The sequence below is a fragment of the Schistocerca cancellata genome, chromosome 1, assembly GCF_023864275.1.
Source record: "Schistocerca cancellata isolate TAMUIC-IGC-003103 chromosome 1, iqSchCanc2.1, whole genome shotgun sequence".
NCBI classification, from domain to species: Eukaryota; Metazoa; Arthropoda; class Insecta; order Orthoptera; family Acrididae; genus Schistocerca; species Schistocerca cancellata.
The window spans coordinates 886,871,524-886,895,050 of record NC_064626.1 but is presented as its reverse complement, the minus strand read 5'-3'; the positions used below and the strand labels follow the sequence as shown (position 1 = coordinate 886,895,050).

At 39.0% G+C, this 23,527-nt stretch overlaps 1 protein-coding gene across 1 annotated transcript in view; it reads right to left on the bottom strand.

Moving 5' to 3' along the window:
* LOC126190669 (protein lin-37 homolog) overlaps positions 1 to 23,259 on the bottom strand; it is a 42,018-nt gene extending 18,759 nt beyond the window's left edge. Inside the window, exons 1-4 of the mRNA XM_049931121.1 lie at positions 23,078 to 23,259; positions 22,168 to 22,321; positions 9,262 to 9,462; positions 2,980 to 3,169 (exon numbers count right to left, since the gene is read on the bottom strand). Of these exons, the coding sequence (XP_049787078.1) occupies positions 2,980 to 3,169; positions 9,262 to 9,462; positions 22,168 to 22,321; positions 23,078 to 23,099 (567 nt within the window). The 5' untranslated portion in view covers positions 23,100 to 23,259. The remainder of the gene's footprint in view (positions 1 to 2,979; positions 3,170 to 9,261; positions 9,463 to 22,167; positions 22,322 to 23,077) is intronic.
* Positions 23,260 to 23,527: the final 268 nt, after the last annotated feature.

Here is a 23,527-nt window from a genome sequence, read left to right as displayed (position 1 = left end):
CTATGTTTATGTTTGCTGTGAAGTTCCCTTTGCTTTCGCAGCAGTTTTCTAACTCGGGTGTTGAACCACGGTGGCTCTTTTCCATCTCTTACGATCTTGCTTGGCACATACTCATCTAACGCATATTGTACGATGGTTTTGAACTTTGTCCACTGATCCTCAACACTATCAGTACTTGAGACAAAACTTTTGTGTTGAGCCAACAGGTACTCTGAAATCTGCTTTTTGTCACTTTTTCTAAACAGAAAAATCTTCCTACCCTTTTTAATATTCCTATTTACGGCTGAAATCATCAATGCCGTAACCGCTTTATGATAACTGATTCCCTGTTCTGATTCTGTGCATAGGCCCCGCAGGCCTCCACCAGAAGTTCTGTCACAATCGATCACTGGCCAGTAGACACGACGTCGTACCAACGACATAATGAGAGTCATATCCATTGCGATACACACAGCACTGGGAGTATGCACGGTCACCACACCACTGGTATGACCTCTCAACAGCACAGCTCCTCCGTGGCAAGTAGGAGGACTCTCTGGGCAACATTGAGCTGATCTCATTAGAGGAGAAACATATGCCATGTCCAATCCGCACCCAAAGAGAGGCACTCCAGCTGACCCATCTGGGCCGCCAAAATGATTTTCCATAGAAACAGTCAGCACCCACAGCTGTTGTGACCTCTCGTGCCATCAATGGAAACTCCAACAATGTGTGCTGCAAGGCACCATCCACCGTGAACATGAGAGTCTCCTGCTGATTGAACTGTAGCTGCAACAGCACATTAGCACTGGCATGCTAGGCGGCGGAGTGGTAATGAATGTCTTAACAATAGTTACTGAGAAAGTGGGTCCACCGTTGCCATCAGCGGTCAGTCCTATCATGCAGTTTGGAACAAGGGTCAAATGAAGAAACCAGCGGCTTGACGTCAGTGATGAGAAGGAACATTGCTCCATATAAGAAAATGTGAAACTTTTTAACACTGAAAATAATAGCTAGCACCTCCTTTTACAACTGTGAATCACTACACATGGCAGCAGAAAGCATCTTCGATGTGTAAGTGATGGGCTGTTTGGTGCCAACCCAGTTCTGATGAGACAGGACTGCACCAATGCCATACTGGGATGTGTTATAGGCCAGGATTAAAGGTTTACCTGGTGTGAAAGAAGCCACACAGGGAGCAGAACACAAACACTGCTTGAGAGACTGAAGAGCCACCTGACAATCTGTAGAAAAGATGAAGTTTAACAACCTCCTGGCGAAACAGGATGACAGATGTGCATGGCCAGGGGAAAGAACTGAGCATAGCTTAAAATCTTACTCAAAACAGACTGGAGCTGCACTGGAAAGCTGATGATGGCAGTGATGTCATTTTCCATGGGAACAAGGACATCTTTGCTAGGCACATGTCCCAAAAAATGCCTCTTTGGAGAGAAAAAAACTGCACTTTTCCAGCTTGCAATAAAGAACATTTTCCAGGAGGCGCTGAAAAACTGATTGAAGGTTTCGTAAATGCTCCTCTCTGGTAGGGCCCTTCACCCAGATGTCATCAAGGTAATTGATGCAATGGGAAATGCCCTAAATCAACTGCCCCAAATACTGTTGATAAATTACTGGTATGCATGAGACTCTGAAAAGCATGTGATTAATTCCATAAGGTAAGTGATTAAACTGGTAAAGCCCAAACAGGGTATTGAGGACCAAGAAAGTCCAAGAGGCTGCGTTCAGCAGTAATCATAGGCTGCACAAGTTTGTGTGTGAAAAATATTGGCCCTCCAACAACTTTGCCAACACCTTTACCTTGCACACTGACAAAATACACTGGGATGAACGTGTGCAAGGCTGCCCCATGAGCCCAGTGAAATCACAGGGTCATGCAATATCTGACTTGCACTTGCTAACTGTCACAAACAGCTGCCAAATGACCTATGTGATGGCATACCCCACACAAGGCTGCTACATAAAGTCAATCTCACTGAACCTGCAACAAATGACTACAGGAAGAGGACTGCTAGCTCACCAAACAAGCAGAAGAATAATGATGCTGAGGATCTGAAAACCGCCAAGAGCGGGAAGTATGATGCTGTGACTGTCGCGCATTCACCGAGTTTGGTGTGGGTGAAGACAGGCAGTGCAGCAAGGCCACTGTTTTGAAGCTGATAGTGTCAACACACTGTGATTTGGTGGTGGTGGGGCCACTGGGGTTACCTCTTGGGGCCATTTTCCATGCACAGGTAATTGAGCCACCTCCCAATTACAAGAAAGAATGTCCGCTGCCGTCGCCATCAGCTCATGAGTGTCTCCAACCTGGGCAACATTGGCTAAAAAAGGGTCAGACAGGGTCAACACCATGGTCTTAACCTCAAGATGCTAACCAGGCTAGTGAGTCTGCATACGAGGTAGCACATATAGGACACTCAAAATGACACTTGCATGAGAGTCCCTGCAAATCAGTGATCCAGGCTGCAAACAACTGTCCAGATCACTTGTCGTGCAGGGTTAACTGCAACCATTCTGTCACCACATGGCTTTCATGTCCAAAATACTGTATCAGCAAGTGACAAACCCCATCAAAGGGGAGTTTCTCGAGCTCAGTGTCGGGCTCCAAATTTTGATTATTTCTTATAAACCCACTCTGATGGACTACAACAAGGCAGCCTTATATATTGGATTGTTGCCTGGCAGTGCACCAAGAATGGGTGCAAGTAATTCTCCCACCTTTCTGTAGACTCACTGAATCCAGCAAGCAATGTCAGGGCCAATGGGGATGGACTTACATTCAAGTTAAGCATGTTCAAACACACAGAGACAATGATTTTAGTTTTATTATTAATATAGATCTTATTTAAATTGGGTGAAGCTCAGTTTGTGCTTCATACTTTGTACAAAGTAGTATGAAATATTACTTCTCTCAAGGTATAATAAAATATTACACAACATGTCAATGCTACAGTAGTAATATGTACTGCAGTTAACACTCACATAATCAAGGATAATATCCTCTGTACATTCCCTGGGTAACGGTGATGGTATTCGAATGTTGACTTGATAGTTCTTTTGGTCTAACTGCAGGGGTTCTGGAGGAGGCATCTTGTACATGTTGCGTACAGGATCCTTTGCATTTTGTTCCATTACGTCCTCCGAAGGTGGTTCTGGCGTAGGTGTTCGCATCCTACAATGTACATCACATCATCACTACAGCTGTCAGAGATTCTAACTTCTATTAGGTAGAAAGTTAACTGCTACGTAGAGAGAGAAAAATCATTGCCACTCCTGCGTAACTATGTTAGAACACAAACAATAAATATCATGCAAAAATTCATGTGTAGAAATGGCTCTGAACACTATGGGACTCAACATCTGAGGTCATTAGTCCCTTAGAACTTAGAACTACTTAAACCTAACTAACCTAAGGACATCACACACATCCATGCCCGAGGCAGGAATCGAACCTAGGACTGTTGCGGATTCATGTGTACTCACAAGGGGAGGCCACAACATTTGGAACACAGATTTACTGCAAACTTCGTACACTCGTAGTACTTCATGAGGACAACAAAATGTGTAAGCAGTAGCGCGTACTGCTCAAGCGTTATTGGGAAAATCTCAAGATAATTTCGGTCGTTGAATATATATCTGTGCATGGCCATTTTAACCATGAAGCGGCTGCAGCCGAATGGTGCCAGCACAGTAGCTCAGCATGTTCGGTCAGAGCGTTAGCTACCCTTTATAATAAAAAAACTGGGCGAACAGATGAAGGAACAAACTGCACGGGTGTCATCAGACGTCCGCCCTGAACGAATTCGGTGAACAATACAGAACAAATTTTTTTTTTAAGATTGTTTGTCATTCAAGCCGCTGGATCGAGTTCTGTTCGTCAGCTTTTTTTATTTTCAACACAGTCATTTTCGTTACTATTTATATTACAATTGATATAATGGGAAAAATAGTGTAATCGGATGAGCTTTTATTAAATTTACAATGTTATTTGTGAGTATACTAATTTTTACTATCACAAATAATGTAAAATTCATAACTATTGACTAGTAAACGACCAAACGCATAAAGTGATACTGAAAATTAAAAGAACTGACGAACTGAACTCAATCCAGTGGTTTGAACGCCAACACTTAAAAAAAAAAAAAAAAAAAAGTTTGGTTCTATATTGTTCGTTGAATTTGTTCAGGGCGGACATACGATGACACCCGTGCAGTTTGTTCGTTTATCAGTTTGCACAGTTTTTTTTTATTATAAAGGATAGCTAACGCTCTGACCGAACATGCTGAGCTACCGTACCGGCACCACTCGGCCGCAGCCGCTTAATGGTTAAAATGGCCACGCACAGGTATATATTCAACGATCGAAATTATCTTGCAGTTTTCTCAATAACGCTTGAGAAGTACGCGCTTACACATTTTGCTGCCCTCATGGAGTACTACGAGTGTACGAAGTTAGCAGTAAATCCACGTTCCAAACATCGTGGCCTCCCCTTGTCAGTGCTCACCAGCTGCCATGCGCTAATGAACTAGGGCACACTGCAAATATTGCACTAAAATTATTTCTTTTCTCTTTGGAAGCAAGCCAGCAATTTCACTAAAATTATGCCATTTCCCATTGAGTGCAAGAAAGAAATCACACTAAAATTAAGACTCTCTCTTTGAACGCATGCTGGAACACAAATAAAATGGATGAAAACACGCTCTGTTTTGTAGTGCTCTCTCCATGATAATTTGAAATCAGTGTCTACTGCTGAAATGATGGTCAGCCTTGGTACACAGAGAAGGGACACAGCTGCCTGTTTTTGATTGTGCATGCTCTGATGTTATGTCATCCCTTCTAGCACTATGGGTGCTATGTTGCTCACAGCACCAAGTCGGTATTTTTCTTTGAAAGTGTTTGTGTAACATATCGTGTAAGCACAGAGTATGAGGAATTTTTGGGGAGCAGTTAACCTAACAGTGCCGTGTCCAAGTGATGAAGTCCTCTTACTGGCAATTTGTTTTGGTCAGGTTCAATTCTCGCTACTACTATGACATTTTTCATTTTATTTTATTCTTTGCCATGTTAATGATTAATTACAAAATTCAAATATATTTAAACTTCAATTTATATATGTAAAAATAATATATCCAATTTACTTACAATTAATATCCTTATAAGTCAAAAGGCTATAGGACATTAAATTGTAGCACATTGGTAAAATTTTGCACAAGCCACCACTGTGTGAACTATTATGATTTTTCTACATTAAGAATGAGTTAATAGTCTGACCGTGTTTACATACGAGGGCCATTTGAAAAGTTCGTGAAAAAATAAAAATTACTTACATGTTTGGGGTAAACCTTTTTTATTTTTCGACATAGTCTCCTCTTAGACTTATACACTTCGTCGAACACTGTTCTAATTTGTTGATCCCTTCTGAATAATAGGAATTGTCCAAGCCTGCAAAATAGCTATTAGTTGCTGCAATCACCTCTTCGTTTGAATAAAATCTATGTCCCGCCAGCCATTTCTTCAAATTGGGGAACAAATAGTAGTCTGAGGGAGCCAAGTCTGGAGAACAGGGGGGAAGTGAAACGAGTTGGCATTCTATTTCCATTAATTTTGTGACAACTGCTCAGGTGTGTGCTGGTGCACTGTCGTGATGGAAAAGGACATTTTTGCAGTCCAATTGCCGGCGTTTTTCTTGCAGCTCGGTTTTCAAATGGTCCAATAACGATGAATAATATGCACCTGTAATAGTTTTACCCTTTTCCAGATAGTCTATGAGGATTATCCTTTGCGAATCTCAGAAGAAAGTCACCATAACCTTTCCAGCCGAAGGAATGGTCTTTGCCTTTTTTGGTGAATATTCTCCCTTGGTAACCCATTGTTTGGATTGTTGTTTGGTTTCAGGAGTATAGTAATGTATTCATGTTTCATCCACAGTGATGAAACAATGCTTAAAGTCCTGCAGATTCTTCCTGAACAGCTGCAAACCATCCTTGCAACACTTCACACGATTCAATTTTTTGTCAAGTGTGAGTAATCGAGGAACCCATCTTGCAGATAGCTTTCTCATGTCCAAATGTTTATGCAAAATATTTTGTAGCCATTCATTTGAGATGTCCACAGCACTAGCAATCTCACGCACCTTAACTCTTCTGTCTTTCATCACCATATCATGGATTTTACCAATGATTTCTGGAGTCGTAACCTCCACAGGGCGCCCACAACGTTCAGCATCACTTGTGACCATATGGCCACTCCGAAAATTTTGAAACCACTTATAAACTGTTCTAATCGAAGGTGCAGTCACCATAATGTTTATCAAGCTTCTCTTTAGTCTCCTGAGCATTTTGCCTTTCATAAAGTAATGTTTAATCACCACACAAAATTCTTTTTCATCCATTTTTTGACAGCCAAATACAAAGAAATAGACCCATATGGCTGAAACTTGGTGTGCGTTCTTTGCAAAGATGCTACTAACTAAACATTACCTCGATACGTGCTGGTGGTGCCACCTCTCGGACTTTGCATGGACTTTTCAAACGCCCCTCGTATTAGCAACATTAACTCGACATTACTGAAATACCGTCTACAGGTGACCTCATGAGTCAAAAACTGATTCATTAAATACATTAATACTGGAGAACATCGAAAATTTGTGTTTTTCATTTATAAACAACTCAGTTACCTCTATCCATAGGATTAAGGATATCTTGAATGAAGACAAAGTTCAGTTATGCATTGCCAATGTTTTTCAGAACCCAAGCTGATTTGCAAATTGGGGCAGAGGTATTCTGTCCACTCCTTCTCTTGTGTGTTATCAAATATTATGCACTTAAATGGACTGTTCTTTCAGATACCTCATGTGTGGCAACCAACAATTTTTTTAATTAGCCATAAGGACAATGGCATCTTCAGTTTCATTTCTGAAAATGTAAAAACAAGACACGCACAGAGAAAAAGCACACACATTTCTTTTCAGTGTAAAATCTAGTACTAGTATTGTCTGCCCATTTCTCCAGCCTCTTCCCCGATCAGTTGTAAATTCTGAGAGATAACTGTGAGGTTTGAAGAAAAGAAGACGATTGCAACATCAACCTCATATGTATCCTTGAACCTATTTACAGGCCACGGAAGCCATCTTGAGAGTGAAGTTTCATATTTTCTTTGCCACTGTCAAAGTGAGGCAGTTGTGGCAGAAGGTAAGTTACTGGAGGGGTTTGCAGATTCCCTTGAGTGGACTTCAAATATCATATTTTCTTTTCATTATTGAGGTCTTTGACACAACATTCTCCTTAAACGGTGATCATCATGGCTTAGTTGTAATGAAGACGGCTTAACTTTGCTTCATCTGTCTGCAGAGATGAATTTGTGGTTTCAGAGGTATCCTGTGAGTATTGATGTTGGTTTGGGGAGTGGGGTGGGTGAGACCACTGCCTTTACAGCAACTTCAAAATGCTTTTGCACGTGCAAGTTTTTGCAGCAATTTAAGTTGGTACAGTATGTATTGAGGAATCCTTTTACAAATTGCTGTTTAGTTACTGAAGAACAATATTACAAAGCTTAGTGCTTTCTGAGAATACAAAAAAAAGTAAAGTTTTACTTCCCAATGAGGCATTCTTCTTGTGACTTAATTCCTCAAATTTATTTTCATTAATATATAATTGACAGTAAAGATTCCAAACAGCAGGATTGTTTTTGCAGTTCAAACAAAATGGAGGACCTGAGCAAGAGTGTCCATCATCACGTACGGTTTGACCACATTTTCCACGTTGCACGTCCATTGCTTGCTGTGGTGGTGTCTCATTTGAAATAGTGCACTGGGTTAGTGATACATGATGTTGCTGCCAGGTGAATGAACTCAGGTAAATGAATGTGTGAATAAATGTTTCACAGTGACCAATCTCAATATGTTTTGAACTTTCAATCACATCAACAACTTCCTTACTAAAATTGAGTGTGTTGTCTTATTCAGTGCAATCTAGACATTTTTCATGCACTTTTTCTAGGACTACATCTTTTTAGACTGAAGTGATTTATTTACAGGGCTATTCAAAAAGAAGGAACAGATTACAAACATTCATTGCTTCCAAACTACAAAAGATAGAAACACAATTCCAATGTTCATGGAAAGAGAAAAGTTCAAATCATTATGCATTCGATGCCAGCACCATTTATTTCTTGACAAATATCAAAACGATGGCTCATTTCCTACCACACACAAAGCAGCTGATCTCTCATCATCAAATTTACAGCTTCAACTATGCAATGCCGCAGACATAGGGGAGATAAAAGTGCTGTCTTTTATGTAACCTCACAGATAAAAGTCACAAGGTGTGAGGTATGGAGACCTGGGAGGCCATCAGCAATGAAGTTCATCCTCTGCTTCCCCTCTTCCAATCCAACGTCCTGGAATGGTGTCATTCAGGTAACGTCAGACGAACGTACAGAATTTCTCTAAGCATGTTCAATGTGTCAGGCATAGGAGGGATAAAAACACAGTCTTTCACATAACCTCACAGATAAAAGTTACAAGGTGTGGGGTCTGGAGACAAGGAGGCCACTGGCGATGAAGTTCATCTTCTACTCCTCCTCTTTCAATCCAATGTCCTGAAATTGTCTCATTCAGGTAATATCGTATGAGCTTACAGAATTTCTCCAAGCACGTCTAGCATTACCTGAGTTGATCCAAACAGAGCCCCACTTATCTAAATAAGACTTATTGAACAGGGTGTAGCAAGTGCCTCAGAAGTTGCCAACTAACAAATGTTTCATTTCAACTGCCTCCCTCCAATTCTCATAAAGCACGTCTTACAGAGGTTGAAGTAATTTTTAATGAAATTTTGTACAGTTCTCTCACAATAGAGGCACGTTAGTCAAGATCACCAATCCCCGAGACACACGAAATTGCACCACCATCCAGTACAGTGGCACCCAAGGCACACATGCAGCTTACTTAATAAAATAGAATATTTTAGAATAGAACCTAACGAGCATTACTCTCCCATTTCCCTGCAAATCAATGGCTGATACTGGCTAAATATTATGCAAACTATTGCAATGGATGGCACTCAACCACTTCTAATAATACCACATTATTTAAAGTTGCAACCATAAATTGGGTGAGATGTTACTATTACACAAATTTCTTTGAAAATGCACCAGACCCAAGTTGTTATCAGAGCTTTAAGAACTATAATTGTAAAATAACCTGTGGAGATCTTTATGTTGCCTTATAGCGAGGGGTAGCTGTTAGTAAACATACCAGGTACTCACTTTGGTACAAGGTTTGTGTTATGTGGCTGATTAGCCATCCAGGCACGGCACACTGGGTACAATGGAGCATCCTCCTTGAACTGGGCCAGGTCAACGCTTCTATCAAACAGCTTCATCACGTAAGTGTGATGGAAATCCCCTTCTTTAATGGTTTCCCGACGACGTCGCTTGCGCTGTGTCCGAGATCTGTTAATGGCTTCCCTGTGTACAAGAGAAACATTTATCTGTGCAAGTGAGCTTATGCAAGGAAAAATACTGCAAAACGCACTTATAAGTATCAGTCCTAAGAATTAGCATTACATAACACAAAGACAGCACACGTAGTTTCACTCTGCAAGTCTTTTTTTTAAAAAAAAAAAAAAAAAAAAAAAAGAGTCCTAAAACAGTGATCTACCTTGGTAACATTGTTAACTGGCTTTTTGTAATGATTTATCTGTATTATCCAGACACAGATAAGAAATATGCAATTAAAAAAGGAATAAAGGAAACAATTCACTAAAAGGCAGAAGCGCTGTGTCATCGACAGGTGCACAAATGAAAGGTACAGAGCTTGGCTAGCTTTCGGAATGCACTTCCTTTTTCTACCTGTAGGAAAAACATGCCTGTCTCCCTAAACTGTGTTTACACAACTGCCAGCTGTGTGTGTGTGTGGGGGGGGGGGGGGGGGGGGTGTGAATACAGCCTCGCCACCCATGGTAGATGCTTCTGCAGACAGTCAATACCCTCCACACTTTAATCACAAGCAGATTTCCAGTGTCATATCCCCCCCCCCTCTCTCTCTCTCTCTCTCTCTCTCTCTCTCTCTCACACACACACACACACACACACACACACACACACACACACACACACATCTTCATAGCCATAACAAGAACCAGCCACAAAGAAGCTACCCCCTTGTGACTCAATACCACCCCGGACTGGAATGACCGAACAATGTCCTTCATCAGGGCTTTAATTATCTATCATCATGTCCTGAAAAGAAGGACATCCTACTCAAGATACTTTCAACCCCTCCAAAAGTAGTGTTCCACCATCCACCCACCCTCCACATCATCCTAGTCCATCCATATGCCACTCCCACTCCTGATCCCCTGCCACGGGGGACCGATCTGTGAAAAAGCCAGATGCAAGACCTGCCCAATCCACCCACCCAGCACCATTTACCCCAGTCCTATCACAGACTTATCCTACCCCATTACAGGATGAGCCACCTGTGAAAGCAGCCATGCACTACTGCAGCCACTGCACCTCCCCAGAGTACACTCACCAAGGGCCAGTAAAGATCTGGCAGTCAAGTGAGCACAATGTAGGGAGACAGGCGCATGCATGTGAGTAAGTGTATGGGTGTTTGTGTGCACGTTTTTCCTACAACTAGAAAAAGGAAATACATTCCAAAAGCTAGCCAAGCTCTGCCCCATTTGTTTGTGTACCTATTCATGACAGTGCTTCTGTCTTTCGGTGAGTCACCTCCTTAATTCCTAAATAATCCATAATTTTCAACCAGAACTTTCTGTGCAATTAAGAAAGTGTTGTCATCACCAGAAAGGCTAGATGCAGTGTTCCCTTACTACTACTACTACTACTACATTGGTGCATGTCCAAGTTGGAAAAATATATTAATTTAAATAGCAAAAAACTCTTCTGAGAGCTGAGTGGAGAGGTCTTAATTACTGCCTAATGAGGATTAAGGAAATCAGCCAGATGAGATCCCAATGTCCAGTTCAGATGTTCACACCATACAACTAGTAAGTCAATTACATGTTCCGTAGATAATTTGAACGACTCTTATCAAAATGATGTGGGACAAGTCAGTTGACAGGATATGTGTAAGTGATAAGTGTTTACGTGAATGAAATTGTTTTAGCTCTAGTCATGAAACTACATTTAAAAACTATTTTTTTTCTGGCAACCAGTTTTAAATAAAAATTCATCCATGAAATTGAAGGGGTTGTCCATGAGAAACAGTTTTAGGCTGGATTGAAAACATGACTACTACTCATGCATCTTTTTTACTAGAAATAAATACAACAGGCTGCCCACCAATTTGCACCACAGACAGCGTGATGAGAAAGATACTGTAACCTCAACAATAAATTATATCTTTTAGGTACGTTATCGTATGGTTATCATTCTAGGGTTAATACATAACGTTAGGTGCTTATTCAAAACACAAAAATGAATTAAACTTATTAAAAACAACAAAAATAAATGTTTATAAAGAAATTATTCAAATAGTTTTGTATATTTTCTTAAAATTTCTACAATACTGTAACCTTACTCATGAAATACCAAACACGAGTTACACATGACAATCTTTATTTAAAAACATTTGGTAACTGTCATCTGACAAACATTTTTCTTCTTCATTGCTGCTACATTATGAATTCGTTTTAATTGTAGCATATTCATGGTATCCTGTGCTGTTTTCTGAACCATTTGAAAGCCATTTCCAGACCTTGAAATGCTTCCACGTGAGGTGGTCCTGCATCATTTTCCACATCCACGCTTTCTCTTGTTTCATCTTCTTGCATTTCCAGCCGTTCGTTTGTGTGCAATATATTTTCAACAATTTTGTCATTCAACATGATCTGAAAACCTTGATCATTACTGTCACAAGTGAGCCACTTTATCCTATCATTGGAGCCACGTTCCTGGCATATTTTACGTTTGTCATTAGTTCACTTAAATCCTCCACACAGAATCTTCTGAACCAGTTACTGAATTTTCATCCCTCTGTTTTAGTATTCTGATCCAAATTTTGTTCAAAGTCTTCCATTCATTCAAATCCAATACAAGGACAACCAAGTAACAACATTCCTTTAAATTCATTTGCTTGATAAAAAAAAAAAAAAAGACTTATGTTACCTCCAACACCAGATAATCTACGTAAAAGTTGTTTTACTATTTCAGTAACACTTTTACCCACTGGTTATAGTAGAGATTACATTATAAGGCAAAAATTTTACTGTAAATATATAATTTCCTCTCTATCAGTTCAGTTTTAAAATGGGTTGGTGCAGTATCCAGTAAAAGTTCTCTCTGTTTACCAATTTCATTTATTTATTTTAATTTTTTACTTCATGGATACAAATGTTGTCATACCAGCCAATGAATATTTCGGCAGTCATCCAGTTTCATCAGCGTAATACACAAAGTTTCCAAGCCAGACTCATTTTCGTTCAATTCTTTTTTAAAACCATTTTTAAAAGAATTTTCTTGCATCTACATTAGTTGACTTTTTTTTCACTTTGCATTTCCAATTTGTGAATTTCATGAGATTTAAATCTCTGTATAATCATCTACTACTCCTCTCAAATGATTCATTACAAGCTATTATTTCATTTAAATGTAATGCCTTTTCACCATGGACTATAAACAAATATGCTCGTGGTTGACAATCCACATAACTTCTGAGTCCATATAACCGAGGTCCAGATAATTAAGTATACACTGTGCATAAAATAGTGGACTGATGCATGGAGCACACTAACATACAATAGAAAATGACATTCACCCTGTAACTCTTTTTCCAGGAACAGTACACACATTCACACACTCAACCGCCCAGACACACAAATGCACACTTCCGTGGTTACAGGAGTGTATCTTTGGGAGTCTGTGTGATTGTGTGTGTGAATATATGTATTATTGCTATAAAAAGAGTTAGTGCTCGAAAGCTAGTGTGAATGCTGTCTACTGTTTCCGAGACTTGTTATTTAGGAACAATAAATTGCACAACTTTAGGATCTGGAGATAGGTTAGTGAAGCTGGACGATGAGTTAAATATTACCAAATAGGATTTAGTACGGTTACCAGAATTTTTCCAGAACAGAATTAAAATTACTGCATATGTTTTGCTACAAAGGAGTAGACCAAGGGGAAGGGGGAGGGGGATTCAGGTGTTGTCATTATTGTAAATAAGAAAATTAAAACAATATTAAAAGTATTGAAGGACTCACAGGCAATTAGTGAGATTTCTTTTGAAAATAAACAAAAGATATTCAACAGAAATTTTCTTTGAAGTCTTCGTACCAATGGTAATACATTATTCAAAAAATCTATTACATTCATCACGGCATACATGAAGTCTTGTATCAAATATGGAATTCAATAGAAATAACTATGACATAAATCGAGGGAACAGTAGCTGTTCTAACTAAAAAGAGGGAGAAACATAACTGGAAGAAGATTACAACATTTCCTTTACTGTTTGGCTGAAAGAAATGACCATTTGTATTAATTTATTAGGGAAAGAGTATGAGGCTGACAAATGAAATTGCTTCAGCTTCTTTTTAAATGCAACAGGGCAGATTTCACTTTGTGTAGAGTACGTTGTAGCATTTTCCATAATTGGACAGCAGCAACATAGGAGTTTGCAAATGTTCTTATTTTTGGATGTGCACTGCTCGGAGAGCTTGCGTATGATTATGAAGATATAACAGGTACTTGATCTCTCATGATGTATCCTGTGGCACACATAAACAAAGTATTTGATAGTCACGCAAATTCTATTATCTGCATCATAATAGATGGGCAAATGACACACTGACAGTTTCAAATACACAGATGTTGAAGATCTAGCACGCACAGGTACTCATACCCTGATCTTCTTCTTCTTCCTTTTCTTCATCATCTGACTACTCTTGCTCAACACTACACTACTGCAAAGCAAGACACATGGTCTGGTTGTCTTCAAGTTCTTCATTGTTAACAGCAGCAACATGACCTTCTGCTACTCATCCCTCTACATCAGTATGCTGGATATCATTCCAAAGAGTTTGCAAATTGGCAACTAAAGTCGCAGCACCTGATTCGTTACATTCTGAAATTCTTGCTCTGCGTTTACAACGGAACAAACTTTATTCCGTGATTTTTGTAGAGTGACTATGTAAACAGCATCTTCTTCTATGTTGGAACTTTTCATTGCTTCAAAAATATCACAGACCACTGACGTACTTCCTCCTGTAACATCGTTTTAACCACTTAATAACACCCCAGTCCTTTGGTTAGATTATTGAAATCATATGGGGGGGCCAAAATCATAGTTTTCCTGTCACTTGTTGAAGTTCAGACACTGAGGGTGGCTTGTGATGTTGGCCAGCTGTAAAAATTCATGGGGTGGTAGGTTTTTTGATTTAAAGTATTTTTGAACAGCTGGAACAAATGCATCGAGACACTGTTCTTTAAACAAATCACCAATCATCCAAGTGCTTTACTTAGCTTTGTAATGAATGGCAACTCATGATGCGTTTATGTTTTTGAATGCTCTTGGTTTCTTAGATTTGTCAATTAACAAATAATGGAAATTTATGGTGACCATTTAAATTATTGCACATTGCAATGGTCATGCCTGTCCTTTGCTATTTGTGTGCCTGTGAATGTTTCATTCTTTGAGGCATGAGTTTCTTGAAAGAGTATTTATAGTTTAGCCCAGTATCGTCACTGTCGTATAACTGATTAGCTGCCAGGTTATTTTCTGAGACTTTCTTTTTTTTCATATTTTTCAATGAACTACCTACTTGCATCATTATCAGAAAGTTTTTCACCTGAAATAGCAACCTGCCTAATTCCCGACAAAACCAAACCCACACATTGTCATCTAAGAACTCAAGTTTTGATTTTTTCAATGTTTTTCTATTTTTTAAAGCATTTTCACCAGGTACAGTTAGCAAAAACAAAAAAGAGCTTCAAATCTTTTCGTTTCTTTTTCCAGTCTTTGACAGCTGTCTCCAACACTCATTTCTGAGACTAATTTACTAACTGATTTTAGAGGCTAATCTACTTACTGACTCACCTCTGTTAAGTCTTTGCAGAACACGTAGTTTCTGTTCGATTGTGGACACATGTTTTCTTTTCTGATTCATAGCCACTTTTACCCCCCCCCCCCCCCCCCTAATGAACCATGGACCTTGCCGTTGGTGGGGAAGCGATACAGACAGCCGTACCGTAGGTGCAACCACAACAGAGGGGTATCTGTTGAGAGGACAGACAAACACGGGGTTCCTGAAGAGGGGCAGTAGCCTTTTCAGTAGTTGCAGGGGCAACAGTCTGGATGATTGACTGATCTGGCCTTGTAACACTAACCAAAACGGCCTTGCTGTGCTGGTACTGCGAACGGTTGAAAGCAAGGGGAAACTACAGCCGTATTTTTTCCCCGAGGGCATGCAGCTTTACTGTAGGGTTAATGATGATGGTGTCCTCTTGGGTAAAATATTCCAGAGGTAAAATAGTCCCCCATTCGGACCTCCGGGTGGGGACTACTCAAGAGGATGTCGTTATCAGGAGAAAGAAACTGGCATTCTACAGATCGGAGCGTGGAATGTCAGATCCCTTAATCGGGCAGTTAGGTTAGAAAATTTAAAAAGGGAAATGGATAGGTTAAAGTTAGATATAGTGGGAATTAGTGAAGTTCGGTGGCAGGAGGAACAAGACTTTTGGTCAGGCGAATACAGGGTTATAAATACAAAGTCAAATAGGGGTAATGCAGGAGTAGGTTTAATAATGAATAAAAAAATAGGAATGTGGGTAAGCTACTACAAACAGCATAGTGAACGCATTATTGTGGCCAAGATAGACACGAAGCTCACACCTACTACAGTAGTACAAGTTTATATGCCAACTAGCTCTGCAGATGAAAAAGAAATTGAAGAAATGTATGATGAAATAAAAGAAATTATTCAGATAGTGAAGGGAGACGAAAATTTAATAGTCATGGGTGACTGGAATTCGGTAGTAGGAAAAGGGAGAGGAGGAAATGTAGTAGGTGAATATGGATTGGGGCTAAGAAATGAAAGAGGAAGCCACCTGGTAGAATTTTGCACAGAGCACAACTTAATCATAGCTAACACTTGGTTCAAGAATCATAAAAGAAGGCTGTATACATGGAAGAAGCATGGAGATACTGACAGATTTCAGATAGATTATATAATGGTAAGACAGAGATTTAGGAACCAGGTTTTAAATTGTAAGACATTTCCAGGGGCAAATGTGGACTCTGGCCACAATCTATTGGTTATGAACTATAGATTAAGACTGAAGAAACTGCAAAAAGGTGGGAATTTGAGGAGATGGGACCTGGATAAACTGACTAAACCAGAGATTGTACAGAGTTTCAGGGAGAGCGTAAGGGAAAAAATGGCAGGAATGGGGGAAAGATATAAAGTAGAAGAAGAATGGGTAGCTTTGAGGGATGAAGTAGTGAAGGCAGCAGAGGATCAAGTAGGTAAAAAGACGAGGGCTAGTAGAAATCCTTGGGTAACAGAAGAAATATTGAATCTAACTGATGAAAGGAGAAAATATAAAAATGCAGTAAATGAAGCAGGCAGAAAGGAATACAAACATCTCAAAAATGAGATCGACAGGAAGTGCAAAATGGCTAAGCAGGGATGGCTAGAGGATAAATGTAAGGATGTAGAGACTTATCTCACTAGGGGTAAGATAGATACTTCCTACAGGAAAATCAAAGAGACCTTTGGAGAAAAGAGAACCACTTGTTTGAATATCAAGAGCTCAGATGGAAACCCAGTTCTAAGCAAAGAAAGGAAAGCAGAAAGGTGGAAGGAGTATATAGAGGGTCTATACAAGGGCCATGTACTTGAGGACAATATTATGGAAATGGAAGAGGATGTAGATGAAGTTGAAATGGGAGATATGATACTGCGTGAAGAGTGTGACAGAGCACTGAAAGACCTGAGTCGAAACAAGGCCCCAGGAGTAGACAACATTCCATTAGAACTACTGACGGCCTTGGGAGAGCCAGTCCTGACAAAACTCTACCATCTGGTGAGCAAGATGTATGAGACAGGTGAAATACCCTCAGACTTCAAAAAGAATATAATTCCAATCCCAAAGAAAGCAGGTGTTGACAGATGTGAAAATTACCGAACTATCAGTTTAATAAGTCACGGCTGCAAAATACTAACTCGAATTCTTTACAGACGAATGGAAAAACTAGTAGAAGCCGACCTTGGGGAAGATCAGTTTGGATTCCGTAGAAATATTGGAACACGTGAGGCAATACTGACCCTACAACTTATCTTAGAAGCTAGATCAAGGAAAGGCAAACCTATGTTTCTAGCATTTGTAGACTTAGAGAAAGCTTTTGACAATGTTGACTGGAATACTCTCTTTCAAATTCTGAAGGTGGCAGGGGTAAAATACAGGGAGTGAAAGGCTATTTACAATTTGTACAGAAACCAGACGGCAGTTATAATAGTCGAGGGGCATGAAAGGGAAGCAGTGGTTGGGAAGGGAGTGAGACAGGGTTGTAGCCTCTCCCCGATGTTATTCAATCTGTATATTGAGCAAGCAGTGAAGGGAACAAAAGAAAAATTCGGAGTAGGTATTAAAATCCATGGAGAAGAAACAAAAACTTTAAGGTTCGCCGATGACATTGTAATTCTGTCAGAGACAGCAAAGGACTTGGAAGAACAGTTGAATGGAATGGACAGTGTCTTGAAGGGAGGATATAAGATGAACATTAACAAAAGCAAAACGAGGATAATGGAATGTAGCCAAATTAAGTCGGGTGATGTTGAGGGTATTAGATTAGGAAATGAGACACTTAAAGTAGTAAAGGAGTTTTGTTATTTGGGGAGCAAAATAACTGATGATGGTCGAAGTAGAGAGGATGTAAAATGTAGACTGGCAATGGGAAGGAAAGTGTTTCTGAAGAAGAGAAATTTGTTAACATCGAGTATAGATTTAAGTGTCAGGAAGTCATTTCTGAAAGTATTTGTATGGAGTGTAGCCATGTATGGAAGTGAAACATGGACGATAAATAGTTTAGACAAGAAAAGAATAGAAGCTTTCGAAATGTGGTGCTACAAAAGAATGCTCAAGATTAGATGGGTAGATCACATAACTAATGAGGAGGTGTTGAATATGATTGGGGAGAAGTTTGTGGCACAACTTGACTAGAAGAAGGGATCGGTTGGTAGGACATGTTCTGAGGCATCAAGAGATCACCAATTTAGTATTGGAGGGCAGCGTGGAGGGTAAAAATCGCAGAGGGAGACCAAGAGATGAATACACCAAGCAGATTCAGAAGGATGTAGGTTGCAGTAGGTACTGGGAGATGAAGAAGCTTGCGCAGGATATAGTAGCAGGGAGAGCTGCATCAAACCAGTCTCAGGACTGAAGACCACAACAACAACAGCCACTTTTAGTCTTTCAAAATTACACACACTTCTTAATCACAAATGAGCATGCATGAGAAGGGTGTCTCAGATGGATACCTGTTGTAAAAGGGGTAAAATCTAACAATAACAATGGCATAGTCGGATGGTTGGACATATGGTCGGATAATTTGAGAAGTTGGTTAATCGAAAATTGAATAATTGAGGTACTACTGTACTTGATTCTCTCTCTTTATTATGACAGTAGCAAAAAGTTTGAGATTGGTTTATGAATAAAAAAAGTTGTTGTGGTTACTAATGTCAGTTGGTGAAAACGGCCCACATTTCAAAATGGACTCCTAACATTAGTTTTGATCAAAAAATTGTGGAAAAAAAGTTTTAATACGCTTTCATTATGTATATTCGTACACCCAATGTTCACAAACATCTGTGATATAAGGGCAATGGGCCACTGAACAATTTCACATGAAACAAGCTTTGCAGAGCAAAATGTGTTGCACGAATCAGAGAGAAAGCAGAACCACATGGGGGTGGGGGCTTCTCTATTCTATAAACTGTTGCCACGCATGTTTCAAAAGTCCAAACAACAACATGATTTCCCTATAAGTTACCTGACTGATGTCATGTTGAGCTGAGAAAACAAAATATTTAACAAAAATTTGTAGTACAACTTGTGTGATAGTATCCCTGCGAGTGGTAGCAGCATATTTAAAGCTGTGTGTGTGTGTGTGTGGGGGGGGGGGGGGGGGGGGGGAGGGGGGGATTCTCGGCTTAAGCTGCCCCCACCCCCAAAATATGAAATTACAAACATGTTTTTCTTGCACAAGTGCACACAATATCATAATATTATGGGTAGAAAACAAAGATAAACAACACCTCTTCTTCAGTACGTGAAGAAGCAGGTTGTGTGCTGCTACAGTATGCCAACTACAGATTGTTTCCAAATGAATCTCTGCATAAAAGAGAATTATATAGCTTATAAACTCACATGGGAACTATTTTATTTTATTATTTTTTTTAATATAATCTACACTGGTTGAAAATGTTAAAATTTTTACGCGCATCACTTTAAGATCTAATAAAATGCGTCATTTTTTTTTATATAGAACGCTGTGGATTGCTGTGTTACAAAGGTCATGTCCAGAAGAGGATGGGCATCAGGCTGAGGAAGTTGAAACAAAGTTTGAGAGACAAGAAACTTTCTGATGGTAAAATCGTAGAGAGGCAGGCTGACAGACAAAATGATTGATGAGCTACAGCAGTATTATGGGATGGCCATTAGAAATAATACTGAGGATTTGTTGAAAATGAAGCAGACAGAATGGGCTACCTTCTTCCACAGACTGTCAACTGATGAAAAACCCTTACACCGCCTTTGCCCTCCTGGACCTGATTCATGGTGCAATTACCGCAATGCCCAGTACTCAAACAGTTCATACAGCCATAAACATTCCATCCCAGCAGCAGCCATGGATATGATAAAACCTATTTACAGAGACCGGGCAAATCCTGAATTACTGGAGAAGTGCCTGCATGGTCTACTCAAAATTCAAATGAGTCATTCAATAATCTTATATGGACTTGCTTACCAAAAAATGTTTTTGTTAGAATGAAGACACTAAAGTAGGGGTCAGTGATGCTGTTCTTGCTTTTAACGATGGCAACATTAGTAGGTTGAAAGTGCTACAGCATATGGAAATTAATCCTCAAGCAAACTGCATCAGAGAACTTGAATGGATGGACAAAGTTTCTCATTGATAAATCAGAGTATGCAGCACAACTGACCACTAAGGAGTCCAGAAAGAAGAAAAAACTTGGCAAAGATCAAGAGGACAATATACAGTATGGTGCAGGGTACTTCTGAGTGACAATTTTTTTTAAAAAAAAGCATATATTAAGTAAGTTACAGTCTTTTGAAACTTTAGAAGCTGTTCCTGAAAATTTACATTTTCTGTTTCATTTTCCCCTAAATCTTAGAAACCACTTCGAGTAGAGTATTCAAATTTTCAGGGAGTAGTAACATACATATCCTGAGTCTACTGATCTAAAAGAGGAACATAATGTTATGTACAGGGTATGATTGTTAGTCGCGTGTGCCGTATGCTGCAGTGAATGTATCGAAATGAATCTCAGTGAAATACAAGTTATTACTTTATTGAATATTCATTTTTACTTACAAATTTTCACATTAAATGTTGAAAGTGTCCCCCCTTTTTTGAATACACAATTTGTCTAATCATATTTCCAAACACAAGCTGTAACATTTCTTCTGTAACAGAAGCAGTGAGAGTGGATATTGCAGTTTTCAATTCATCGATGGATTTTGGACAGTTTTTATAGACAGTCGCTTTCGCTGCACTCCAGAAGAAAAAGACAGGTGGTGTTAGGTCAGACGACCGTGGAGGCCAAAGTTACTGTGAAATTATGCGATCACCAAAAACATCAGCAAGGAGTGACATTGAAACGTGAGCTGTATGCGCAGTTGCACTGTCTTCTTGAAAATAACCATTCAGTATTTCACATAACACAAGTTCTCCTATGAATGGATACAGAATATCACTGCAGTATCATTGTGTATTTATTGAAACTCATCTACTACATTAAGTTTCTATTTCCTAATCTAATTCTCTCAGCAGCATCTTGTTTAATTTGACTACATTTCCTTCTTTTGTTTTTGTTGATGTTCATTTAATATCCTCCTTCTATGATGGTGTCTATTCTGTTTAACTGCTCTTCCAGGTCCTTTGCTGTCTCTGAAAGATTTACAATGTCATGGGAAAGCCTCAAAGTCTTTATCTCTTATCTCTGAACTCTAAATCCCTCTCCAAATTTTTCATAAAGAGAGAGAGAGAGAGAGAGAGAGAGAGAGAGAGAGAGAGAGAAGAAGAAGAAAAGAAAGAAAAGTGTAAATATGCCACTGATTTATTTCAACAACAGTATAAAAGTAGTATAAAGTTCTTTGCATCCAAACGTACTTGCAGCAGGAACTACTAAAAAAAGAAAACAGCAAGTAATATTTTAGCAAATGATACTGCAGAATTTGTAACAACGTACTACCCTCTAAATATGTTTTCTCATCAAATTTCTGAGAAGATGGTGACATCATTGCTGAAAAAAAATTTGTAATTTCATTATAGTTCATCATTTCTTACTTATCATATCCCTCAGAAAACCGAACTTTAATGTACTCTCAACTTTAGTGTATAAGACCTGACAATATCTATGCGTAAAGATACAACACGTATCAACTGTATTGCATCAAAATGGCTACTGAAAATAATAATAATAATAATAATAATAGCACACCATGTAATTTTTCTTGATTACTGTATGATTTTATAGTTATTACACAGAAATGACTATGTATTTATTTTAGATAGGCCAATGATCAAGAAATGTACAAGAACGTGCAATTATTGGATAAAGACCATGACATTATTACAGTAATATACTGTAAACATGCTTATTTCTTTCATTAAAAAAAATTCAAGAAAAACAGACTTCCTGAAACTAATTCATTTCATTTAAAAGTTCTTTTTCTCTAAATCATAAGCTGTAATGTGTGGTGCAGTACAACTCTGCATTATAACTAAAAATATGACGGCCTACTTATATTAAAATATATTTCTATATGTTTTTAGTCTGTAAATGTAACTTAACATGAGGAGCAGATACTTTACCTTGTATACTGCTCCATGGCTTACTTGGGAGAATCAGTTAGCCTCTTACGTCTGATTGTGTAGACTGCTTTTACATGTTTACTCACACTGTTGGTTTCTTGACTGGGACACTGACTCGAGCAAAGGAGTCTGACTGAATTCCTTCATCCTGGCTTGATACTGAAGACTCGTCACTATGTTCTAAAACTTCCTGCAGGGCTCCCTTGAGACGATCTCGTGCATTTAGCACATCTTCACCACCTATAAAATATAAAACACAAGTGTCAAGCACTTTAGAGAAATCAATATACCACCAATGTTTTGATTATTCAAGTAAGGTGTTGATAAAAACAAGAACAACAGTATGGAAGTTAAGAAAATATTTGTAAATACAAATTTTAAATTTATTTCATCAGTTATAATTTTCAAATTACACACTGGAGGGGAATATAAACAAAAAATCGTCAGACAACATTGAACTGAAAAGATAATAAATCACATCACTTAACAACAATAGTTACACTCAGCAGTTTCACTTCTTTATAATGATTGGGAAACATATAAGGCGGAGGCACTGGATTTCCTTATTGGGAAGTTCCCATAATAGGCTTTCTGCAAACTGAATCGTCCCTCTTTCCACATCTTTCGTTGAAGATTCTCTCCCGAGCATTCAAACATTACATGTATAGCAATGCACATGCACTACAATATATCACAAACTGTATTTTTAAATAACTTTCTCTTTGATACATTTTCGCAAACATCGTCAAGTGAACATCCACTTGGGGGCAATAACTAAATGATTAAGTTATTAGAAACTAAGGACAGGAGGATATTTTGCAGAATTACCGCGCGCTTGGTCTGCATAGCACCAATCACACGGATAAGTCCCGATATTTTGCTTGTACCAAGCATGCTACAACAGCTTATCATATTAAACTATTACGAAAGATTTCAAATTACACAAATGTTTATGTAGATACATCGACGATATAATTGCACTATCAAACAACGTACCAACACGCACTCGTCGCTTCATTATACCACTATTTCCAGTTTCCACCTATCTTCGGGTTGCGGCAGCTCTACTTTCGCTGTCAATAATTTGAATTTGCAACAGAGCCCTCTTCTGGTTTGCTGCGTTTATTATTCTTTATGAACATCTGCACACCGCGTGTTTTGAACGTGTCTCTATTTTGAATTTGCAACAGAGCCCTCTGGTGGTTAGCTGCGTATATTACCCTTTATAAACACCAGCACACCGCGTGATTTGAACGTGTCCCACGGTGTATGAAAACGAACAACGGAGCTGGCATACTCTTTAAATGATGACTCTAGGAATATACTACAACCCTTATACATCGCTCTAATAGGGATGTTGAAGATAACAGCAGATTAATTAAATTACATATAGATGCATTTAAACAATCGTTTTTGCTGTGCTCCAATGTAAATGGAACGGAAAAA